At 46.3% G+C, this 21,112-nt stretch overlaps 3 protein-coding genes across 3 annotated transcripts in view; 2 read left to right on the plus strand and 1 right to left on the minus strand.

The window, feature by feature from the left end:
* Window positions 1-1,631: 1,631 nt before the first annotated feature.
* T265_05076 (hypothetical protein) lies at window positions 1,632-6,209 on the plus strand (the record flags this gene model as incomplete). Its single annotated transcript, XM_009169987.1, has 5 exons — window positions 1,632-1,760; window positions 3,123-3,327; window positions 3,410-3,489; window positions 3,528-3,831; window positions 5,845-6,209. The coding sequence occupies 5 exons, from the start codon at window positions 1,632-1,634 to the stop codon at window positions 6,132-6,134; spliced, it is 1,008 nt and encodes a 335-aa protein (XP_009168251.1).
* Window positions 6,210-8,402: 2,193 nt separating this feature from the next.
* Window positions 8,403-14,889, plus strand: T265_05077 (hypothetical protein; the record flags this gene model as incomplete). Its single annotated transcript, XM_009169988.1, has 4 exons — window positions 8,403-8,624; window positions 11,173-11,367; window positions 13,744-13,989; window positions 14,485-14,889. 4 exons carry the CDS (start codon window positions 8,403-8,405, stop codon window positions 14,806-14,808), a joined length of 987 nt encoding a protein of 328 aa, XP_009168252.1.
* Window positions 14,890-18,770: 3,881 nt separating this feature from the next.
* T265_05078 (hypothetical protein) overlaps window positions 18,771-21,112 on the minus strand; it is a gene marked incomplete at both ends in the record, with an annotated part of 9,904 nt that continues 7,562 nt past the window's right edge. Inside the window, 2 exons of the mRNA XM_009169989.1 lie at window positions 18,771-19,770; window positions 19,955-20,971. Of these exons, the coding sequence (XP_009168253.1) occupies window positions 19,732-19,770; window positions 19,955-20,971 (1,056 nt within the window). The remainder of the gene's footprint in view (window positions 19,771-19,954; window positions 20,972-21,112) is intronic.

Raw genomic sequence — 21,112 nt, forward strand, 5'->3', positions numbered from 1 at the left:
GACGATTTCAATAATAGCGTGTTAGAGTTGTCACAGAACGGGTTTGACAAGTGATTCTTCTATGTTATCTACAAATTCTGACCATGTTTGGCTCATCCGCTAGTACATGAGTTTCTGTGATGAAGTAACTGCCCCTTGTTACGAAAAAGAATAATTGGTTGGTGCCTTTCGTCAACTTTTAACGAATCCGCTCGCTTGTAAAACTAGCGGCGCATTGATTATAAATATGTAGATTTTATTCTCTTGGGCTTTCGTTTGCTGTAGGGTTTTTACCTCCGAGCGAAGTGCATTGCTGACCTCTTCCTGAGGGTGGCTGTTCTTCCTCAGAATTTTTACACTAGATTTTCTTTCAAAAAGAGGTCATCCCCTTCAAGTAGACCGCTGCAAACCGTGACTAGCGGACAACGTCTTACAAGGGATGGGTCTCCGTTCGAATGTCTCTTGAAGGAAAGCTTGGCGTATTAGTGTTCCGAATCAGTTTTAAGAGATTCTTATTTACTTCTTGCGTCTTTTTGTCTGGTATCCCCTAAACATTTGTTAGACGCCCTTCGCCTGCCTAAGGGCAGAGAAGGCGCTCGGCGAGAACGATCTTGGATTTTCATAGTCACACCACTCTCGTTTGAACGGCCATGTTCCTGTTCTGGCGCAATTATTCCGGTGAGTCCACACCAAAGGGAAGCACTGGACTCGAGTTTCGCTCTTATTAGAGCTCATCAGCAATGCATATCCAATGGCCGTGTCGGGATTTGAACCCCGGACGTGTGACATGCGAGGCGAGCGTGTAACCACTACTCCATCAAGGCACGTTGGACGCATCTGAATTATCACGTCTGAACAAGCGAACTTGTTCACACTTGAGCGATGTGATTGAATGTGTATCGTGTCCGTTTGTTGGGACGTGAATTCCATTTTGCTGACGGACTGGTCGTTTCGTTCAGGTTGACCGTTTAGTTGAGAACAGAATCGTTCCCATGATGAACTACAGCGGAAAAATTGGGTGACATTCTTAACCGTACTGTGCTTGCTTGTATTCTGACCGACAGTCTCAAATTCTTACCCTTGTTTCAACTAGGCAGTTACCAGTCCCTCCCCATTCTGGTGAGGGCACAAGTTTTAACGCAGTTTTACGAATCACCGTGTAGGAACGGAAGAGGCCATGTGTTTACAACTGTGCAGCTTAGTTCATCAACAATACTCTCATGAACTATTAAACACTCACCTCGGCCTTTTCCTCAGAAATTCACTATCTGCCAGACTAACCCCGTGAGTAGTGTGGAGGTGAATCCACATAAGCATGTGGACAGATTGAGCACTGTGCGAACTTGACTTGCGACGTTTCATCAGCAAACGAGGAGACATAGTGATTCCACCCAACCATGCAATGACATCTCCACGTTTGGTGATCCGACGTCTTCAAGTTAATTACCAAGTTCGGTGAACAGATCAACAGCCACCTGACCAAGAACTAATAGGTTAGTCGCTTTTTTCACCATGGCAGCCCAAGCACACGACCGGTATTTGAGGGCACACATTGAATTTGACAAATGACTACGGCCTAAGGCTGTCACCTCGTGATGGCAGTCGGGCTTCAGTGATGCTGCGATCTACACTGGCTGGAACTCATTTCCACAATGTTTAACCATGCCAGGAAGGCCAACGATGAGCAGCCCGACGAAGAACAGCGAGCCCCCCCCCCTGCTGCGGGTAATCTTATTACTAGGCGGTCCGGAGGTGAATTCGTTCTGTCCTCTGCAATGGAAGTGTGTGGGGTAGTAAGGCGTTTCATTCAAGTGATGCTGTCTTCCTCATGGAAAACTGTATCAGATGAAGCCAGTATGCATGTACATGGTTTATGGCTGCTAAATTGTATATTCATTGAACAAACTACCCATGAATGCTGAGTCACTCTGTGAGCCAATAAAGTCTCAACTCTCACACCTTTTCGGTTCTCGGCTTGAAGAAAGCATGGCATACTACCAGGTCGTTCACACCTAAAAAGAAACAACCGAAAAGCCGTGTTGAGGTTGGAACCTCGGACATCCCAGCTAGTAGCTACTGGTCGTGAACCACCAACGTACTTGCGAATATGAGAAGGCCGACATCCCTTCCGTCACCCTCAGCTCGGAAGACTTCGGTAAACTAAAGTCGCTGATTAGGAACATTCGTTGCTGTTTATCCCAAATGCATTTATCGTCAGCGAAAAGGCGATATGTAGCGTAGCCCGATCGGGAACTTATTTACCATGCAAACATCCTACCAGCTAAAATATCGTAGACTTTGTTCGCTGCCTTTAATGGAACACAGCGTAAGATCGCCATCTCACCGGGTAGCCCGTTCTAGTGAATTGACCCTCTCATGTTGGCCCTCGACATGCTGTTCCGCCCAACTATGGTATACTAAGAGGTACAGTATCTTGAGACAGTTCTTTCGGCACAAAAGAAATTTGTTACACTTGCATTTATGGAGTTATCAGAAGACCGAGTAAGAAACTTCTAATGGGATGAGAAGTGCCGGGTTAAAATGCTCAATTCTGATTGGCTTACATTCTGACCAATCAGGGCATGTCTTCGTGTTGCCCGTAACCGATTCGGCACATCCGTCTAATCGACGTCCGTCATTTCGAACAGCTCGCCTTCGGACGTAAGTTCCGTTAGTTTCTTATTTATGCAGCTGTGTTCACTGTGTAGTTGGTCAAACAATTCAAAGGGCAGAGTTTAACATTATCCATGCCAATGATATCCATCACTTAAGCCTCGTTACCCTCATTAAAAGTTGCATCTTTCTAAAGCGTAATATAGTTAACTTGAGCTCGAGAAGGCTCAGGAGTCTGTGTGAGCTCTCTATTAAACGGCCTGTGGTTCGAATACACATCTAACTTATTCACTACTGCAGTCCAGTGCTCTCTTGGTTGTCCCACTTTCTTCACCTGCGCGCGAAATTCGCGTTGACAACAACAAGCGTACCTCCACTGCAGTATACCCTTGCGACATTCATCTATTTAGTGTTATATTTTTGGTCTTCCTTTCAATTTAGACATATGACGTATAATTCTTTGGCATATATCAGTAGTACTTTTGATGCATTTCGCTCGTGTCGTTTTTTCCCCGACAGATGAACATCAGGCAACCTTTGTTACCGGTGGGTTTGATCAGACTGCCCAACTCTGGGTGCACGATAGAAAATCGAACGAGGTCACATGCGTAGCTGTTTGTCGAGGCCATTCGGAAACGGTAATGACAGCAGCTGCCTTGTTCTTGGATTCGAACTGTGAGCCCTGCGTATTTGCAACCGGTTCCTGGGATGGGACCATCAAACTCTGGTCTGCCTGTAAGTTTTATTTTTGCCTTCTGCCCATGATTCGCTCTTTATTCACAATGACCGCCGTGCCCACATTCCTCCACCACTGCAGCACCCAAAGCGACAGACCTTTCAGAAGAAACTGGAGGCATAGCACATACACGAAAGTCCACCAGCAAAACACCAACTCGAGTAGGTCTTGATTTTCTTCACACTCAATAAATGATCAGATCCCTCGGTTGACCTTGGCGGGACATCGGGAGACTATTACCCGGGTTTGTTGGCTGTCCACTGTTCCCACTGATGAAAAAAGTTCGGCTCCATCAAACCCGAAATTGATTTCTGTCAGTTGGGATCATACTTTGCGTGTTTGGGACTGCCAGGTAGGGCAGCCGCAACAACAGAACACGGGTGGATCAGAAGTGCGCTGTATCGTTTCTAGTCATGCTATCAATGATGCAGATGCCACCCTGCAAGGAATCCTGACAGCGTCTTCCGACAATCGGGTCCGGATGTATGACCTACGCGCTCGAGGTGAGTAGTTTTTTGTTAGATTGTTCGTTTGTCTATGTTTATCCAGCAAACAAACACAATACAGTTCTGGAAGGGTTGGCTAAGGAACACACCGATAGATGGAGCTTTTGAGGTACAGTAGTTTTTTGCATAGCTACATGATGAAAATCATCCAGTTGTGATACCCTTCCGATGCCTAGGTGCCAGATCATTCGAAGGAACCACGAGGGCTATGCTACTTTCAGGTTGCCCAAGCCTATACCAGGAGCACTCAAGATGCCGGTGTTGAGTTTGTATCGCAAAACTTCGCGCCTTAACTACTGCGCCAGCCCAGTTACTGGAGCTAAAGGGCACCTCATATTTTACCTGTTTCGGCCCCAACTCTGATTCAAACAGTTCAGTCTTTTGGGGCCAATTTGCCGCGGCTCTGTACCGGCTCAGTCGCTGTTAACTAGTAGAAACTCTGGGTCTACAGGGGATACTTCACTACATGGTGTTATTTGGGCAGCTCCGCTACTTCTGAGGTTACCGCTTTATTTATCTTCCTCTGTCCTTGTAACCTCAGTCGGGTCAATATGTCTGTAATAAAGCTATCAGACATTCTTATCGCAAAGGTCATGTTGCGGTTAGTTTCCTTGATCGCACGTTTCTTTCGAGTAGTGACTGAGGTTTACATTCCATTCGCCTGCATAGATTGTTTCCAGAGTCCAGCTAAACCGTCCATCTTCTCTGTCGGCGCTTTTGTGAGTGGATTAATGAGTCGTCTTTTCCACTTATCGTTCTCTCAACGTCGCTTTCCTTTGTCCAGTGGATCGTATTAGGCCGTACAGAGATCAGCTGTTTCCGGTGCTCCCACCAGTCGCTCACAGAAATAGACATTTTGATTGTACCATAGTTACATAGGCGAAACCCCTCACCAAAACCGCTTTACCGCTCGCAGTTAGGCTCTGCTAGGGCCGAGAAGACTAACCTGTACATGATTGATCAGAAGATCGGATCGCTTGGTGTTCCAGCACCAAGACGAGCTCTGATTAGCTGAAAGCATGGGCCCAACAGCTAATCATGATTCACTATCTAATCGTTCAGGTGTAACACTTTTTCGGTGCCTATCTACCATGCCACACGAAGGAGGCACGAGAGCTGGGATGCTTCCAGGATGTCCAAACCTAGACAGGGGAATTCGAGGGGTAGATGTCGGGTTCGAACCACGGATCTTCCGGTCAGTAAATTCGCGCTCTAACCACTTGGTCCAATGGTGCGCACAGAAGGCCTGGGAATTTCCACAATGTGGTCGCCCCATACACTTTAAATGCAACGCGATGTGCTTGCTTCTTAGATCTGGTTTTTGGCTTTTTATACACGTGGATCTTTGTTGATTCTTTTTCCAAAAACACGGATGCATTACCGTTATTACACACCGCAACTCTGGGGCATTTCACCCATTCTCGAGCACTTTGATATCGCCGCCATGTCGAACTGCATCGCCTTTTCTTCCTGTGACCTTCTTGGCAGAAACAGCATGTTTTAGAACCAATTTATTGAGGTTCCCCTTTCTGTATGTATCCCATTAGTTATTTAATCCGATGTATCCCCGTCTGATTGGTGAAGCTTGGGAGTGAGCTTTTTAATTTGTTCCATACCAGCCGGTCATTTCAAGACTATCTTTCACGAAAGCAAAGGGGATATTGATTCAGCAAACTTTAGATTCAGCAAACTTTACCCCTTTTTTCACCATCAAGAAACAAAACCGTGACCTTCCATTGGTCTAGCAATTACATTAACTCCCTCAATGGACGTTCCTTAAAAAGGGGCCGCTACCATGGATGGTCGCTGCTAGCCGCGATCTGGAGGGCGATGACACCTGTGTTGGCTCTTTGAGGAATGGATGATGTGGTTTAGCCGACTGGACTAAGTACCCATAGAGTGAACCGTCTCACTAGTAACATTTTGTAAGCCATTCAATATGTTATGTCGATACTGCAACTGTCCGATCAGATTCATCGAGATCGCTTATCCATTCGTTTTCCTTTCCAGAGGCGCTGGCCTTGATCGGCTTCCCTGGTCATACTGCCTGGTTAACAGCAATTGCTTGGGCTCCTCATCGGGAAAACCACTTTGTTACCGGATCTATTGACCGTAGCGTTCGTCTATGGGATACCAGAAATCCGAAGGCCTCTCTGTACGACTTGATGGGACACACGGATATGGTTACTGATGTGGATTGGGCTGCCCCGTTAATCAGACACCAACCTTCCGACCGGCGGCATTACATTCTCAGCTCATCAGCTGATGGCACTGTGAAAATCTACAACTACCCGGAATAAGCTCCTCGCGTGGATTCTCTTCTCACTTGTACAGACCTGAAAATACAGCAGCCTCATGGCTTGTCATGTGTTTGTTTTTCAAGCTGGTGTTTATTTGTTTACGCGTTCCGTGTGCCCCAGTTGAGATCTCGTTGTTTATTCGGTTGGCGTCAGCTGGCTGTGAAGTGGGTATCGAAACCAGTGCTGGCTTTCTATCTTCAAATTACTTGACGGTTTTACGGCACTGGATGTCTCGTGTCCCGTGATCATTATGTGCCAGGCTAGTCCCGAGTTCTCTGAGAACCTTTCACCACAGACAGCTGGTGCACATCACGGGACTCCACGTGCAATTCAGGGTACGCTTTTTTAGAGGGTTATTCCATGCAATTGCGTTGTGTCGGTTTTTCCTGTAGATGAGGTCGTAAATTGTTTTATGCTTCGTGAGTAAAAACGAAGAATAGGTACGTTGGTTACCTGAGACTAGAATGTTCTTTAACCGACGTAGTGAGCAAAGAATGCTCCAAGGTTTAGTTGGTGGGTATTCGGGATATCGAAATCGTCGGTAGTTGTTGCTGACTTAATCGAGCATTCATCAAATTGACTATACTTCAGCTCCAAAAGGGATGAAATCGATTATTGACTGTTGGTTGTGTTTTAATCGCTACCTCTGTGGCTGACTCCTATGAGTGGTGCAGACAGATCCTTAAAGGGGCTAACTTGATTGGCTTTTCATTTACTGATCTAAAAGCAGCGTATTTCCTAGACGATTAGTCTAGCCACAATGACTCAGTGCACCGTACAATCGGAGCTAAGCCGAACCGTTCAACTGTAGCACCTTCCGGTGCCTAATTGCCATGCTGCCCGAGCAAGCACACGGGCTGAAATGCTGCCAGGTTGCCCAAGGCAAAAGCATTTGGGATGCCGGGTTTGAGTTTGAACCACGAACCCTTTGCACCTTAAACACTGGGCCATCTCGGGCTCTAAACGGAACTAGAGGTTGCGTTTTCCAACGCTACTATTTTTTTCTGAAGTGCAATTTTACCGCTCGTTCGGTGAATCATTATGTTGTGAATCGATCGGATTGCAGACAACTGGTCCGCATCTTTTCTTCCAGGGTGAACTTCTTTTGTCGAACCAGGAACGGTAAAATGTCACAGTGTAGAAAGCAGGCCGCCATCTGTTGAGAGTCAGCTAACGGGAATTCTATCCCCGTCCCTAAGTTAGTCTGTAAACACAGTCATGTGCAGTCTTCCCGGGAATGATTTGTTCTAACCCGCAACTCACTTGTGTGTATGATAATGCTGTCCACTTTGCCGTCCGGATATAAAATCGTTTTGTCTCCTGAGATGGGAGTGTGAGAAGAGTTGACCAAAATCTCCATGCTTTTGGAGCAGTGATGCTGTTTTTCTTTTAGGAAAAGTCTACCCTAAAAACCATCCACTTTGATTGGCCGTTCTCATCGGCACCCCGTGCACTGTGGTCGAGATAATTATGAGCAAAAGAGTCTGGTGCTACCCGCAGTGACGTCAGTTTCTTTCTTCTTGAGTCCTCCGCTCAGATCGGTTCCACTGTGTCAGGTTTAAAGATCGACAACTTACGTGATAGAGCACCTGAAAAAGTTCCGTCTCCAGTTTAAACAACCTTACTCCCCCACTGCTAGAAAAGGAAACCATACCCAAAGCTTGGAACTGAGAACCTTCCTTGATTTTGGAAAGCAGGTGTCCGATACAGCTGAAAGTCTAGTATTCTACGTTCTGCCTAATGTTCTGCGAGGCTAGCTGTTGTGGCTTTGTGGACGATCGTGCAACTCTGTATCGGTCCCTTGGCTTTCTGCACCGCCTACTACGGTGTATCAAAAGGCACGGTAGCTCTACACAGCCCTTTGTGTTGACAGGAAAATTATTACAGCTGTATTTATAGGATAGTCACAGAGTGTTCCAGAAGATCGTGCCAAAATCTCCGCGAGGGGGGCCGAGAAGCGTCGAGTCTAAGGTGCTTGACTCGGATTGGCTGGTATTCTGACCCATCAGGGCATGTTTTCATTTGGCCCGTGTCTTGCACGTGATACATCCGTCCAAATGATGTGGTGTTCGGTTATTAGGGACGGCTGGCCTCCGTACACTAGGGTACTAGTGGCGAAGTCCTTCAATTCGTCGTCTGCTGTTTTTCTCTCACTTTGTTTTCCCAACTGATCCCCTATCTCATCACCAAAGTCTAATTGCTATTTTTGTTCCAAGGACATTGACACTTTCGCTACCTTTCAGCTTGTCCCCAAAACAACGCACAACAATGCCTCTCATACTCACCTGTGGCTATCCCTGTTCGGGCAAATCCTCCGTTGTTGAGGGCTTGCTTCCAGCTCTTCAGTCCAGGCATCCCACTCACGAGTTTGTTGTGATTCCTGAACCGGCTATGCGAGCGACAACGTTGACCACTGCTCATGACGGTCGTCAAGAGATCTATGCAGATTCGGCTAAAGAGCGCGAACTTCGGGGTCATCACAAGTCCGAGGTATGAAATGTCCCGATCATATTTTCAACTGGTTCTACTGTTTCTTTGCGTCCCACCCTATCGCAGCAGTGATAATTTCATTGTTACTCTTGGGTGTGTACACCAACGGCATTCGTTTTCACTTAGGTGCCCATGTTTTCATCTATTTACTACCCCCAAACGACCAAAACTGATGCTTTTATCACAATCCTGGCTAGTCTGTCGTTTTATTTGAATTGTATTCGTACTTGGACAGGGCCTGCCCGTACGGATGACCCACGGATTTTCTAAAGAGGGTTTTTGATGGACCGGTATCTACAATTTTCATATTGACCACAAAAAACTGCAATCGTCTAACTTTGAGAGGAGGACAGATTACAGTGGGTTGGTTATGAGGCACACACATTACTGGAGCTCTGATCAGAGACGTAAACTCAACGCCAACCGACCGGGTACACGTTCGCGTGTTCAGACGCATGTATCTTCCGTCGCATGTCACATGTTTGGAGTTCAGACTCCAGCATGATCAAAGATACGCACTGTTGACAAGCCGTAATAAGCGCAAAACTCGAGTTCAGTGCTTCACCCTTTTGGTGTGAACTCACCAGTCAATCGCCGTCACATTCCCATTGCTACGGACGTCGGCTATCACACTTGAAAAGAGTTGGATAAATGTAGCAAAAACACGTATGGACTTTCTCGTCATAAGCTGACAAGTGATTGTCGCTTCCAGGACAGCTGTCCATTCAGTTAGTTTCAGTCATGAGGCTTATCTAAAATTCAAACATCTCCCCTAATAGACATTGTTGCGTATTGTGCATTGTGTGCCACAACGGTGGTTTGCCTGCAACAAACGGATGCTAGAGTCTTCATTCCCCCTGTATTGTGTTGGTACTCAAATCTTTAGCATCTTCATTGTCATCTAATAGCATACTGCACAATCACCCCCTCCCCCCCGCCGGTGGACCATTGTATCCGTCCACTTGGTGTCTCTCACAGTTACATTTTTTATGTACTGGCTCACCTAACATACTTCGACCATGCTCAACACCCTAAGTTTCTCTTCGATAGTTTTCATTTTGCTCAGTGACACACGACCTAGCATACTGTTCTGTCCTACTAACTGGGCTAATCTGTCTGTGGACCAAAATGTGGTCCTTAGGAAGTAGCTTAGCAAGCGAAATCGGCTTTCTGTAATCACTTCTTTGATTACCCGTAATGCATGTTAGCAAGAACTGTACATGCAAGGAAACGTACAAGTAGTTCACTGTCCACAAAGCTTGGTTCTCTACCACCAGAAATATGCGTGGTTTGTTTCCGGAAAAGTTTGCCACATTTTTTTTCTGGATAACGATTAGCTTTTGACACAAAAACTTTGTCAGGCCAAGTTTCCGGAGGCCAGCCGCTCCTAATCCCCGAACATCACGTCGACGGATTTGCCACACGTGGGCTACGGACTAAACGAGGGCATCCCTTGATTGGTCAAAATATCAGCCAATCTGGATCGAGTATCTATAGCTCGACGGTTCTCCTCCCCCCCTCACGTAGAGTCTAGTGCGATCTTGTGAAATACCGTGTGATTACCCTATAAACGCGGCTGTAATAATATTCCTTTGTTCCGTGCCTTCTGGTGTCAGTGGACGGGGCAGGAAGCCAACGACTGACACAGAAGTTACACTACCGTCAGCAAGCTACAAAACTAATTTACCAAGGTTATTTGAGATTTAAGAGAAAAAAGAACAAGTCCGCGTGGTTTGCTTTCAAAGAACGTGACCGGTCCAAGCAGGACTGTGAGATGAGCACTAATCAGGTAGCATCGGCTTACCCCGATCTCGTCTATTCTTATAAGCGTGTTGGCGGGATTACACTCGCTATCGATTCGATAAAAACTGCGGCGACCTCTTAGAATTTTGGGTCCGAAGGCCATCGTTTCCTTTTACGCTTTAAAAACCAGATACATTCACTGAATCTTTTTAGGTGTTTGGCTTAATGATGAGCAAGGCTCCTATTCGCCTACAAGCAAAGCGTCTGGAAACAAATATCCTTTTTTCAAGTTATCTGTCATTGGGTCACTTGTTTCAGCTCAGGAGAGGTCACCTGACGTGACTTGTATATTTTTTGAAGAGACCAATTAAAATTGCTTTCTTCTAAGGGTTGGTATCGTTGGTATCTGTTCTGTTTTCTTCGCCGTTCATTTCCAGCCCCATACTGCCTTTTTAGCGAGATCGTTCGAATAATCTATATTTCTGGGTAGCTCCTTTTTGTCATCGGCTTTTTCACTCGTGAACCAATTAGTTGCCGCCGATCGGGTTGTCTTCGTTGCCTCTATGCTCATACGTCACATTTCATCGTATTACAACGGAAATGTGCCTAAATGGACAAAATAGTCGTTATTTACCTTCATTCTGGTTGGATTTCTGACTTGCCTGCTTTCTGTCATAGCGGTTTTAAGTCTGAGGTCAACCAATCAGGCCAGTTTATTGATATTGTGCATTGTGTTTCTACTCGGACTTACTTGCCAATTCATCTGACAAACGATTGGTCTACCTATTTCACTCAATTGTCCCAGATAGAACGGGCCCTGTCATCGCGCCGTGGAGATCGGGATAATAAAGTTTCTCAACTTGTGGTTATCATGGACGCCCCAAATTACATCAAGGGCTATCGGTATGAGCTGTACTGCCTGGCCAAATCATTGAAGCATCCACATCTGGTCCTGTTTTGTGACACACATTCAGACAAATGTCGCGAGTGGAATAAAAAGGTACGTGGGATATTTTAACGTATTTCTCCTACCTTGTTTGAATGTTTCTGCACTTCTATTCCCTGCATTCATTATGCGTTGGAGATTTCAAGGCTTTTCTTCTTCAGTGCTTCGTCTGTTGGTTCAAAAGGATGTCATGGGCTTCTCAAATGAGCTTGACTTTGGAATTACTTTCCTCTAATTTCGTTTTAAAGTACTTCAACTTCTCATTACCATTAACGGAGCAATGAAGACGATGATTGAGCGCATCAACTAAACGGCATGATATCGGGTCGGATGTGAAGATGGAATGACTGACCAATCACACAGCATAAAGCCGTGAAGTTACACAGTAGTTTTGTTTTTCCGAGTATCCGTTACAACTCACGTCGAGAAGTGAGAAACGTGGGGACTAATGTTGGTGGGAGACCTCACCCCTTCTCGCGGAAAATTACCAGAGGCTAAATAATTCTCCTTTTGCTACTCTCTTGAGCCGATTGCTGTACTCGACCAGCTTTTGTATGCACATCGTATGTGATATGCTGTAAATCTACCACAAATCCTGTATCGCTCCATTACACATCCGGTAATAGCTATCACCCCTCAGTGTAGGGATCAGGCATGTGTGTTGCATTGATCCTTTGGGTTTCTCAACTTTCGATCGTGCCAGGAAGACGTAAGAGTACGGTAGTACGTGGTTGTCAGACAGTTTTCTGTGATAACCCTGTGAAGATAGTAGCCTTAGGGATCGGTGTCTCTATATTTATGGAAGCACGATGTCACTTTCAACCTAAGGTTCGAAATGTTAGCTCGGAAAACCGAAAAATCCCTCGCTAAAATTTTGACCGTGATCGCTAGCACAACATCATCTCGTATAACTCAGAGTTGAGGTGGAGACTTACTGGCCAGAAGGCTCCGCATCTCGACTGTTGCTGTCCTTGTTTGGACAAGCTGCCAGTGTCTCAGCCCTCACGCTCCCTTCGGGTAGCATGGCAGTTTGCTCAGAATGAGTGTAACAGCTGACCGATTAAAACTGATTGTAAAAAAAATTCGAGTGATGTGGAATCGAATGCGCGAAATGAATGACCGGAAGGTCCGTGGTTCGACTTCTGCGTCTCAACCCTCGTGCTTCCTTCGGTGGTATGGCAGCAAGGAGCGATGACTTTATTCAATAAAGCCCCCGGACACCGTGTTCCAGACAGGCACTATGGATTCCCAGGAATCCCATCCGGATACATCCTACCTTCCCAGCTAGCAAGAGCGTCCATAGTGTGTTGCTCGTAGACCACCAACTGCGAACCACTCCAGGGCTGGATTGTGTAGCCATGAGGTACCGGTGGAGATAATCCCGAAAGGATACCGTTTCATCTGATCATTTCCTTATGCATTTGGATTCACATTCCTTTCGGACCTCACGGAACATTGTAAATTCATCCAAAGGGTTTCTGTAGCTCAACAGTGTCTAGGTGAGCAGGATAACAGGCATTTCCATATGACGACCTTTACGTCCATCTGTTCAGACCGTCCGAATTGTGGCCGGACAGCTCAGCCTCAGCGGCTTCTGTCGATTCCGCAACATACGGTTGCAGCAACTAGCGACATCGGTGACACATGCACATCCTTCGCGAATGAAATATTGTGGCGACGATAGCCAAAGCCCAAAGTATGGCGGAGACTTCCACCTCATTCGGTCCACTGGCCGACACAAGCTCTCCCCCGAGTTCACCACCTCACATAGCATCCTACGGGATTGCCCTTTCTCGTCATCCCTCTTCTAATTCGTTGTCGATGTGTTGTTTGAAGCTTCCTTTCGTACCACTGGCACTCCTTGTTTTTGCTAATAATTCTACGCACATTGACAACCACACAGTCACGTGTCAACTCGGTTTATCTAACACAGCTCTCGATCCGCTCGCCAGTTCCACACCCTCGATTCTATTCACGATGTGAAACTCAGTAATTTCCGCCGCCTCGGCTATCACCTTTGTGGTGTGAATCGCAGTCTCCGTTTTGAAACTTCCACATTCTCCAGATCTATTCTGTATCTGTGTCTAACGTATTTATCGCCATCGCTGAGTTTGGTATTCTTCCGCATTTCTTAGTGGTCAGTTCATCCTCCTTTTGTGTAGAAACCTGTTGACCGCATACCTGACTATTATCCTGTGGACGATCAGTGAGTGATTCGGGATAAGTTTGTCGGATGTTCTTCCGTTATGGTTTCACTCTTTTCTGTTTGACATAGGAAAGCTGTCAATCAACTCATTCGATAGATGACTAACGTGCACGCCGATTACAAGTCCTTGCTCTGATACCTCTGACAACAAGTTGCTTTCCTGATATTGGTTTGCCGGATTCGAGGAGTTGACCACCAGCTTTCTGTATTTTTCCCTTATCCAGGTTGACCGCTACCCGGATGACCTTATCACGGATATGATCGCCCGCTTTGAACCCCCGCAGTCTTCACAACGATGGGATAGCCCTCTGTTAACGATCCGGCCGGATCAATGGTCTTGTGTGGAAGACATTGATATCAGCATTATCCTAACAGAACTCGAGAATCTCCTCTTCGACGCAAGTCGACGCGCCGTCAAACCAAACCGTTCGACACAACTCGCTCCACGTGTTTCAACTGACCTTCTGCAGGTAAGTGATGGTCCACACTGACCCGTTTGTGAATGGCCTCGAAGGCTATTGGAAATGGTAGTTCACTATCTGTGTTGTTAGATTTTGCAACATCAAGGCATCTCTGACACTGTTTCACTGATGTCTACAGTAAAACACATCCACGACTTAGGGACACGCCTCTGTCAAGTCTGGAAATTATCCCTCCCCAAAAGTCCCACCACAGGTCAGGACATTCAGAATGGTCCTTTGGATGTCCACTAGGGATAGTGCCGAATCGAATGCCTTCGTTCAATTCTTTCCTCGTCCTTAAAATGCGGTCACTTGTTTTCTCAGACTTCACCCCATGAGACTCATTCTTCAATTGGATAACAGTGAGCCCTTATATCAGATGGGCTACTGAATGTCCCTTTTGGGAATGAATTAGTTGCTGCTGAATTTCTCGATTGATTGCTCGTGTATATCACTAGCCACACAGCCTTCTCGAAACTGCCTATTTTACCTACTTTTGTTTAGGAACTGGAGCGTGCAACTCAACTGATCGTCGATCACATCTTATCCAGTCAGTCAATGGGTGTGCAATCGATCTCTCTTCCACCATCAATCGTGGCATCGGAAAAGTTCATGTCTGATGTAGCAAACACACAGCTATCGCTTGTCGGAAGAGAGGCGCAGTTCTCGTTGGCTAACCTCGCCAGAGCCAAACGCCGCTATATCACACTTCAGCGAGCAAAACTGGGAGACCTGACAGTTCCCCCGAATATCGTCTCCCTTGCTGCCGGTTTCTTACGTTTTCTGGCAACATCTGAAGGGATTTCAGACTTTCTTCATACTGGTTAAATATTTTTTAGAATTCGAAATATGACTTTGACTTCCATTGGAGACTTTTCAAACTAAGGAAGGATTTGTCGGTCATTTTACACGTTCCGCAGAGGACACGGAGTCTATACCGAGTAGGTTGTTTAAGGTGTTCTCGATTTCTTAACGCTTTTGACAGTGGATAAACCTATTACTGCGTCTTCTGGCGTCAAATTGACAGCCACAATTTTCGGAGTCTGGTAGCTCGAAATAACCGATCATCATGTCGAGTGGGTGAATGCCGCGAACAGACTACGCACTAAATAGGGTGTGCTCGATTGGTCAGAATGTGGTCATCCCGGCGCCTCTCACCCTACCAAGGAGATTCTACCGACCATACCTTGAGTATATCTGTAGCAATCTTCCGTCTCCTCCATTAAGGGCCGTCTCAAGCTACCATGCCTTTTCAGGCACTGTAGTGGGCGGAACAGTGAGTCGAGGATTAACACAGGAATTGAAATCCACAACAACCGATGATAACCTAAATGCGGGATGTCTATTTCATCAGAACACTTCTAAGCATTTCGAAGAAGCCTATTGAAATTCTGACGCGTGGTATATATATGGGTCTTCTCCCAAAGATGCAGCTGACAGCCTGATTACCAAACTCAACTTCGACGCTAAATCTGGACGAACTTTTTGAAAACAGGTTTAGAACATGTTTCAAAAACCCATTTTGCTTAAGTTGATGAAGCATGTGAAGTTCAACTTTTGCTGTCGAGACCAGGGACAAATAAACATGATCATTTCATAGATTTCGTACTCCCTTAGCTTCGCACCAACGCCGTGACCCAAATGTATTGGGTGGGCAAATTTCCTCGTTCAGTATTCACTGCTAGTGAAGAAATGGACATTCTTCACTGCGGTGCCGTTTACCAACGAATACGAACCAAACCAGTAGATACGGAAGTAAACATTCCATCTGCACAGAGTCTTTGAGGAGTGAACATTAATAGGCATCTTGAACTTTCCTGAACGTTCTTTGAATACCGAACACTAATTAACAGGCACTAAAAGCGACTCCGCAATTCCTGTATCAACCTTCATCTTCCGTCAGATGCGGTAACGGAGCTTGGACACAAGATTCAGCTTACTTCGATTCAGTGGAGTCAACGCTTACTTAAATGATTCCCTTCAAAGATGTCCTTGATGCAGTGCGCAGCGTTTTCCCAGGGTTTGAACGACATGGTGCAACGCTGTAGCCACCATGGATCCAACTTGGATCGATTACAAAGGTCACATTGAAGCCTATTAACGTGTCGATATTTTCAGTTGGACTCGACTTACATCCGTCAAGTCTTTTCAGGCGCTACTGTCACCAACACTTTTACATCCCAGTTGCATTAAAAAATTCTTGTATTGTGACTTGCTCAAATACACTCGTATAAATACAAATATAAGATCGCGTTTTCATTCCAGCACGTAGGTTTCAAGGCAAAGCGTCATCCTGTTGGCGCAATGAATGCAGGTTTATGGAGCCTCTGGTCCATCGAAGGACTTAGGGCTACAGTGTTTAAAGAAAACGAGTTGTTTTGACAAGCGCTGTTGAGTTTCAACAGCCAAGAGAGTCAAGAAAAATGACTGAATGAGATTCACTCACGCGATCTGAATAGAAACTGACAACAAGAACGCCACTGATATCGGTTGGCAGCCATATCTTGTAGTGTCTCCAACCAGGTACAGTGAGGACAACGCGGTCCCCATCCTGGAAGGCGAGTAGCACCGACAGCACCCAAGCGTCTCGTGATCTCCTTCATACTCCTCTGACAAGTAAAGGGTTAGCCATCTCTACGCCACTCCGAATTGGGCATGGAAAACAGCACTCTTCGGCAAACGACGGTTCGGCATACACAGCACATATCCCAACCAACGCATAGCAAAAGCTACCGCATACAACCAGGGAGAGCGGTCAAAATGCGCCAGTGCTGAAGTCTAGAGCTACGCCTACATCAGCCCTACTTGTAACAAAATCTGGCGATTCTTTGCATCACGACGGCAAGTGGAGAAGATGCCCGCCGGAACGGTAATTGAGAAGCCAAGTCATGATCAGGTGATGATTGTAGTTGACCGAGCTTCGAAAAAAAACGACAGTATTCCACAATCCTGAATTATCGCTGTGAAACTCTGTGGCACACTTGACATAAATGTTCGGAACATCAAACCAGAGAAATGAATATTCAGGCTAACACTACCTTGCCAGTGCGAGCTGGATGCGTCTTAATCATCATGTCTGAGCAGACGGACCTATTTGGTTTGCGCGGCAGCTCGAACGATCATCTAAAGATGGAAAGAAAAAATAATCGTTCAACTGTAACATTTAAGTGTCTAGCTGCCATGCCACCCGTAGGAAGCACGAGGGATGGGATACTGCCAGGTTGCCCAAGCCTAGACAGAAATCACGATGCAGAGATGGGAATCAAACCACGCACCTTCCGGTCAGTAGACTCGCGCCTCAACCACAGCCATCTCGACGACCTAGAAGCTAACCCGGTTGTTTCGATCGGTCGACATATCTGTTGTAAGGCGCCAAGGACACTTGAGACCTGAGATGTAATAACGGCGAAACTTGATTTCAGTGCTTCCCTTCTTTGGTGTGGACTCACTGGAATGATTGTGCCAAGGTAAAAGGACTGTTCAAACGAGTGATGCGAACGCGAATTCTATGGATCCCGCAACTACTCAGACTTAGCAAACCACCATTACACAACGAGGTGCAAAATGCTCCTAAGCCAACATATTTGCTGTGCAACCAGTCGGATAGAGGCCAACCACGTGTACTGATCAGCTATTCCTCAGCTTCTAATCACCCTTTGATCCGAGTACCCTGCTATTTGGCTCAGACCCGAAAACAGATTGTTTCTTCTGTGACGTGATAACTCCCGGTTGGTGAGGGGAAGACAAGTTTCCATGATAAATTGTGTAAACAGAGCTCCTCAACACGTTTCTTCCAAACAAGTTTGAACTCACCTCCAGCAACACAAGTCTAGGTTAGCTGAGGTGTTCCACTGGAACACTACTAGCGAGAGAGTTTTTAGGCATGATGCGACAAGTTTGGTAGCCATATTCAAAGCTGTAGTATGCTGCTTGTTTGTCTGAGAACAGAGAGCTGAGACTTACGGATGGACAACGATTAAGCTGGGAGTGACATTTAGCGTATCTCATTACAATGCTCAAAATTCATCGATCACATTACTTAAATAAATCGTTCATCCGTATCACCCTTTCGGTGCCCAACTGCCACGCCACCAGAAGGAAGCACGAGGGCTGGAATACTGTCAGTTTGCGTAAGCCTACACAGGGAAAGTCAAGAGGCAGAGGTCGGGTTCAAATCACGGACCTTCTGGTCAGTAAATTCACGCACTAACCACTAAGCCATCTCACCTCCATCACATTACTTACCATACCCGGAGACCGCCAAGGAAAAGCAAGATATTCAACCGCTTGTCATAGAGTAGTCCAGAATAAGTCAGAGCTGATCGTCGGGCTCGAGATGGCTCAGTGGTTAATGCGCGAACTTACTGATCGGAACGTTGGTGGTGAGGTGAGAGCTAGGTACTGGAAGGCTATCGCGGATGAACGGTGATTGTTTGTTTTATTGGGCCTGATGGTAAGGGTTGTTATGGGCTCTTTCAGAGAAATTAACTTGGTTGTGATAACCACTGAGCTAGCTCGAGCTCAGGAGGCCAAGTTACGAACCGCAAGGTCCGCGGTTCGAATCCAACCTCAGCATCTCGACTATTCCTGCCTAGACCTGACGGTACCTCAGTCCTGAAGCCTCCTTCCGTTTGTATGGCAGCTGCGCACCTGAACGATTGATTCGAGTCTGTGATTTGGGAAGCTCTTCCGCTGGCATCCCCACCGCTGTCCCACGATTAGGAAAACTGAAAACCTCACAGTTGACTACCACCATCCAGATAATATTCAATCAGGATCTATGGTGAAAAAATCAATCGCTGAAAAAGCGAGCCACAACGTCATCTACCAAAAATCCAATTAGATTGAATACGGTTGACTGAAATTGAGGCGACGGAGGGGCGTGTGGTGATTTGTTTCGATCATTTCTATACGCAGGTGCCATCGGATCGTTTTTTTGTCTGTGTAAACAGATGGGTGCATGACATTGGATAGGCAGCGAAAATTGGGAGAAATAAGCACTGGATCAGAGGAATAAAATTGCGAGGTGTAGGTAGGAAGATAAAAGCCCGCACCGATCAGTGAATGGGTGGGGATAATTTACAGCACAAAAAAACGTCATCGATTCTAACTAAGCTAGGAAAGAAGTAACAACACATGTGTTCCAGCCCCCGTTTGGTAATAAGAAAAGAAAGCCGTGAACTACAAGGTACGAATGAGTGTTTTGCCGATTACTTTGAGGGGGAGAAATAGAATGAACGGTTTTGCAAAAAAAGAGGTCCGCAATAGACAGCCCGACAACCACCACGGCTATAGGCTACCTCTGTGCCGAAAGAAGAGAGAGGCATAAGCAACGTTGCCCAAATGTAATGTAAGAAGAGAACGGATGGGAAAGTGAAGAAAGCGACCGAATGTATGTTGGGAAGCGGCGATTGGGTGATTGCGCGCCTAATGAGACGTATGATACCGAACCGTAATGCACAACCACAAAAACGTCCAAAGTGGTAGGTCCAAGAGGACTTGCGAAAACGAAGCTGTCCTCCTCTGGGTTCAAAAAAATCTGTCTCATCAAGAGTTTCATCAACTGTGGTCAAAGCGAAACGGTTAGTAAACGCAGATCGCAGCAGCAAGCCATAGTAGCTGAAGGGAGAAGGCGGTTAGTGCGGGGCAAAACAGTTAGGAGACAGGGCGATGAGGTGTTCAATTGTATATATTGGTGCGGGATAATCCGGCTCATGGTAGAATAGCGGAAGGGGAATCGCGTAATGGCGTTCAGCCACGGCGAGTGCCCGTGTCTTTTCGACGGTAGCCCTGTAGAACAGAGAGATTGTAATCATTGAGGTACGGCACAGAGGAGCACGCTCCTATCAAGCAAATAACATAATGCTGTAGCATAATAAATCGGTACCATAACTTCATCCAGTGATGCCCACCTTAGATTTACCTTTAAAACTGATTTAAGTAAGAGTAACATATATCCGCAAAAGCAACTTACATCTTGCCTTTCCCGTTGTTCGTAAAATAGGAAATCGTCGAATATGGACAGTGTATGCGAATAGTTTGCAAAAACCTCCATCACCTGTCGACCTCGTTCCAAGGGTAGCTCGGTCGCGTCACGTGAATGGGTCACTGGTTTATTTTCATTGCTTTCGATACGAATGTGACGTAGGGCGGTATTAGGGACATCCTTGACAAATATCCATCTCACCGAAAAGGCACCTTGCCACTTGTCCTGGGCCCACACACGAACTCGAGTATCGTAATCCACGCGTGAAGTCATCTCAGCCATGCCACAAAAATGCCCCGACCCGTTGACTGAGAAGAACAAGTAGATAGGGTATTGATTATTGGCGCCCACATACGCGCTATCCAATTTTTTGTTACCTAGCTCCGTTGAACACCAGACAGAGTATTTAATGGAACGATGGATGTCGTCTTCAGAAAACGATTTGATAACGAAAAACCGAGCCTTCTCCACATTGGTGTCGAAAGTGGCCGGATTTATTGATTTCGCAAGCCGTTGGTAGAGGGCTTCTGATTCACGTTGGAACATTCGCATCGACTCATCGTAGGATACTGATCCTCCACAACTACCACCAGCCTTGTTTACCACAGCCGTACTTTCATCAGCAGCACCAGCACTGGATCTGAATGACGTCGGGTTCTGCTCTCCATTTGCAGTAGAAGCTTTAGTTGGCGCACTGGCAATCACCACAGGTGTCGTAGTTGAGGGCTGCGAGGACGGTCGACTAGTGGCAGTTACCAGCATACTACCGGGTAGACGTTTTGCAGACCATCCTGTGGTGGAGCCGACAAGCACCGCTGCAGATCCGCGAGGGGGCTGTCCAGCGATATTTGCCCAAGTCTTGGCTCTAGGTGCCTCCCCCGCAGCACTTGATGGTGGCTGAGCGATTGGTCGTCCAGCACTGTTGAGACTCATGGAATTCGGAACGACAGGTGGCACAGGTCCCCCAGTTCGCGGAGAAGATCCCACACCTGGACGAGCAGTGACCTGATAAATAATTGAAGAAACGGTATTGGTAATCGGAGGAGACTTGACCCAGTTCAACTGAATCACAGACTACTACAGAGCGGGCAACTGCTGAAATTCACTAATCTTCATAGAGGGACTAGCGCTTTTATTATATATATA

This window comes from Opisthorchis viverrini, assembly GCF_000715545.1.
Source record: "Opisthorchis viverrini unplaced genomic scaffold opera_v5_87, whole genome shotgun sequence".
Classification (NCBI taxonomy): domain Eukaryota; kingdom Metazoa; phylum Platyhelminthes; class Trematoda; order Opisthorchiida; family Opisthorchiidae; genus Opisthorchis; species Opisthorchis viverrini.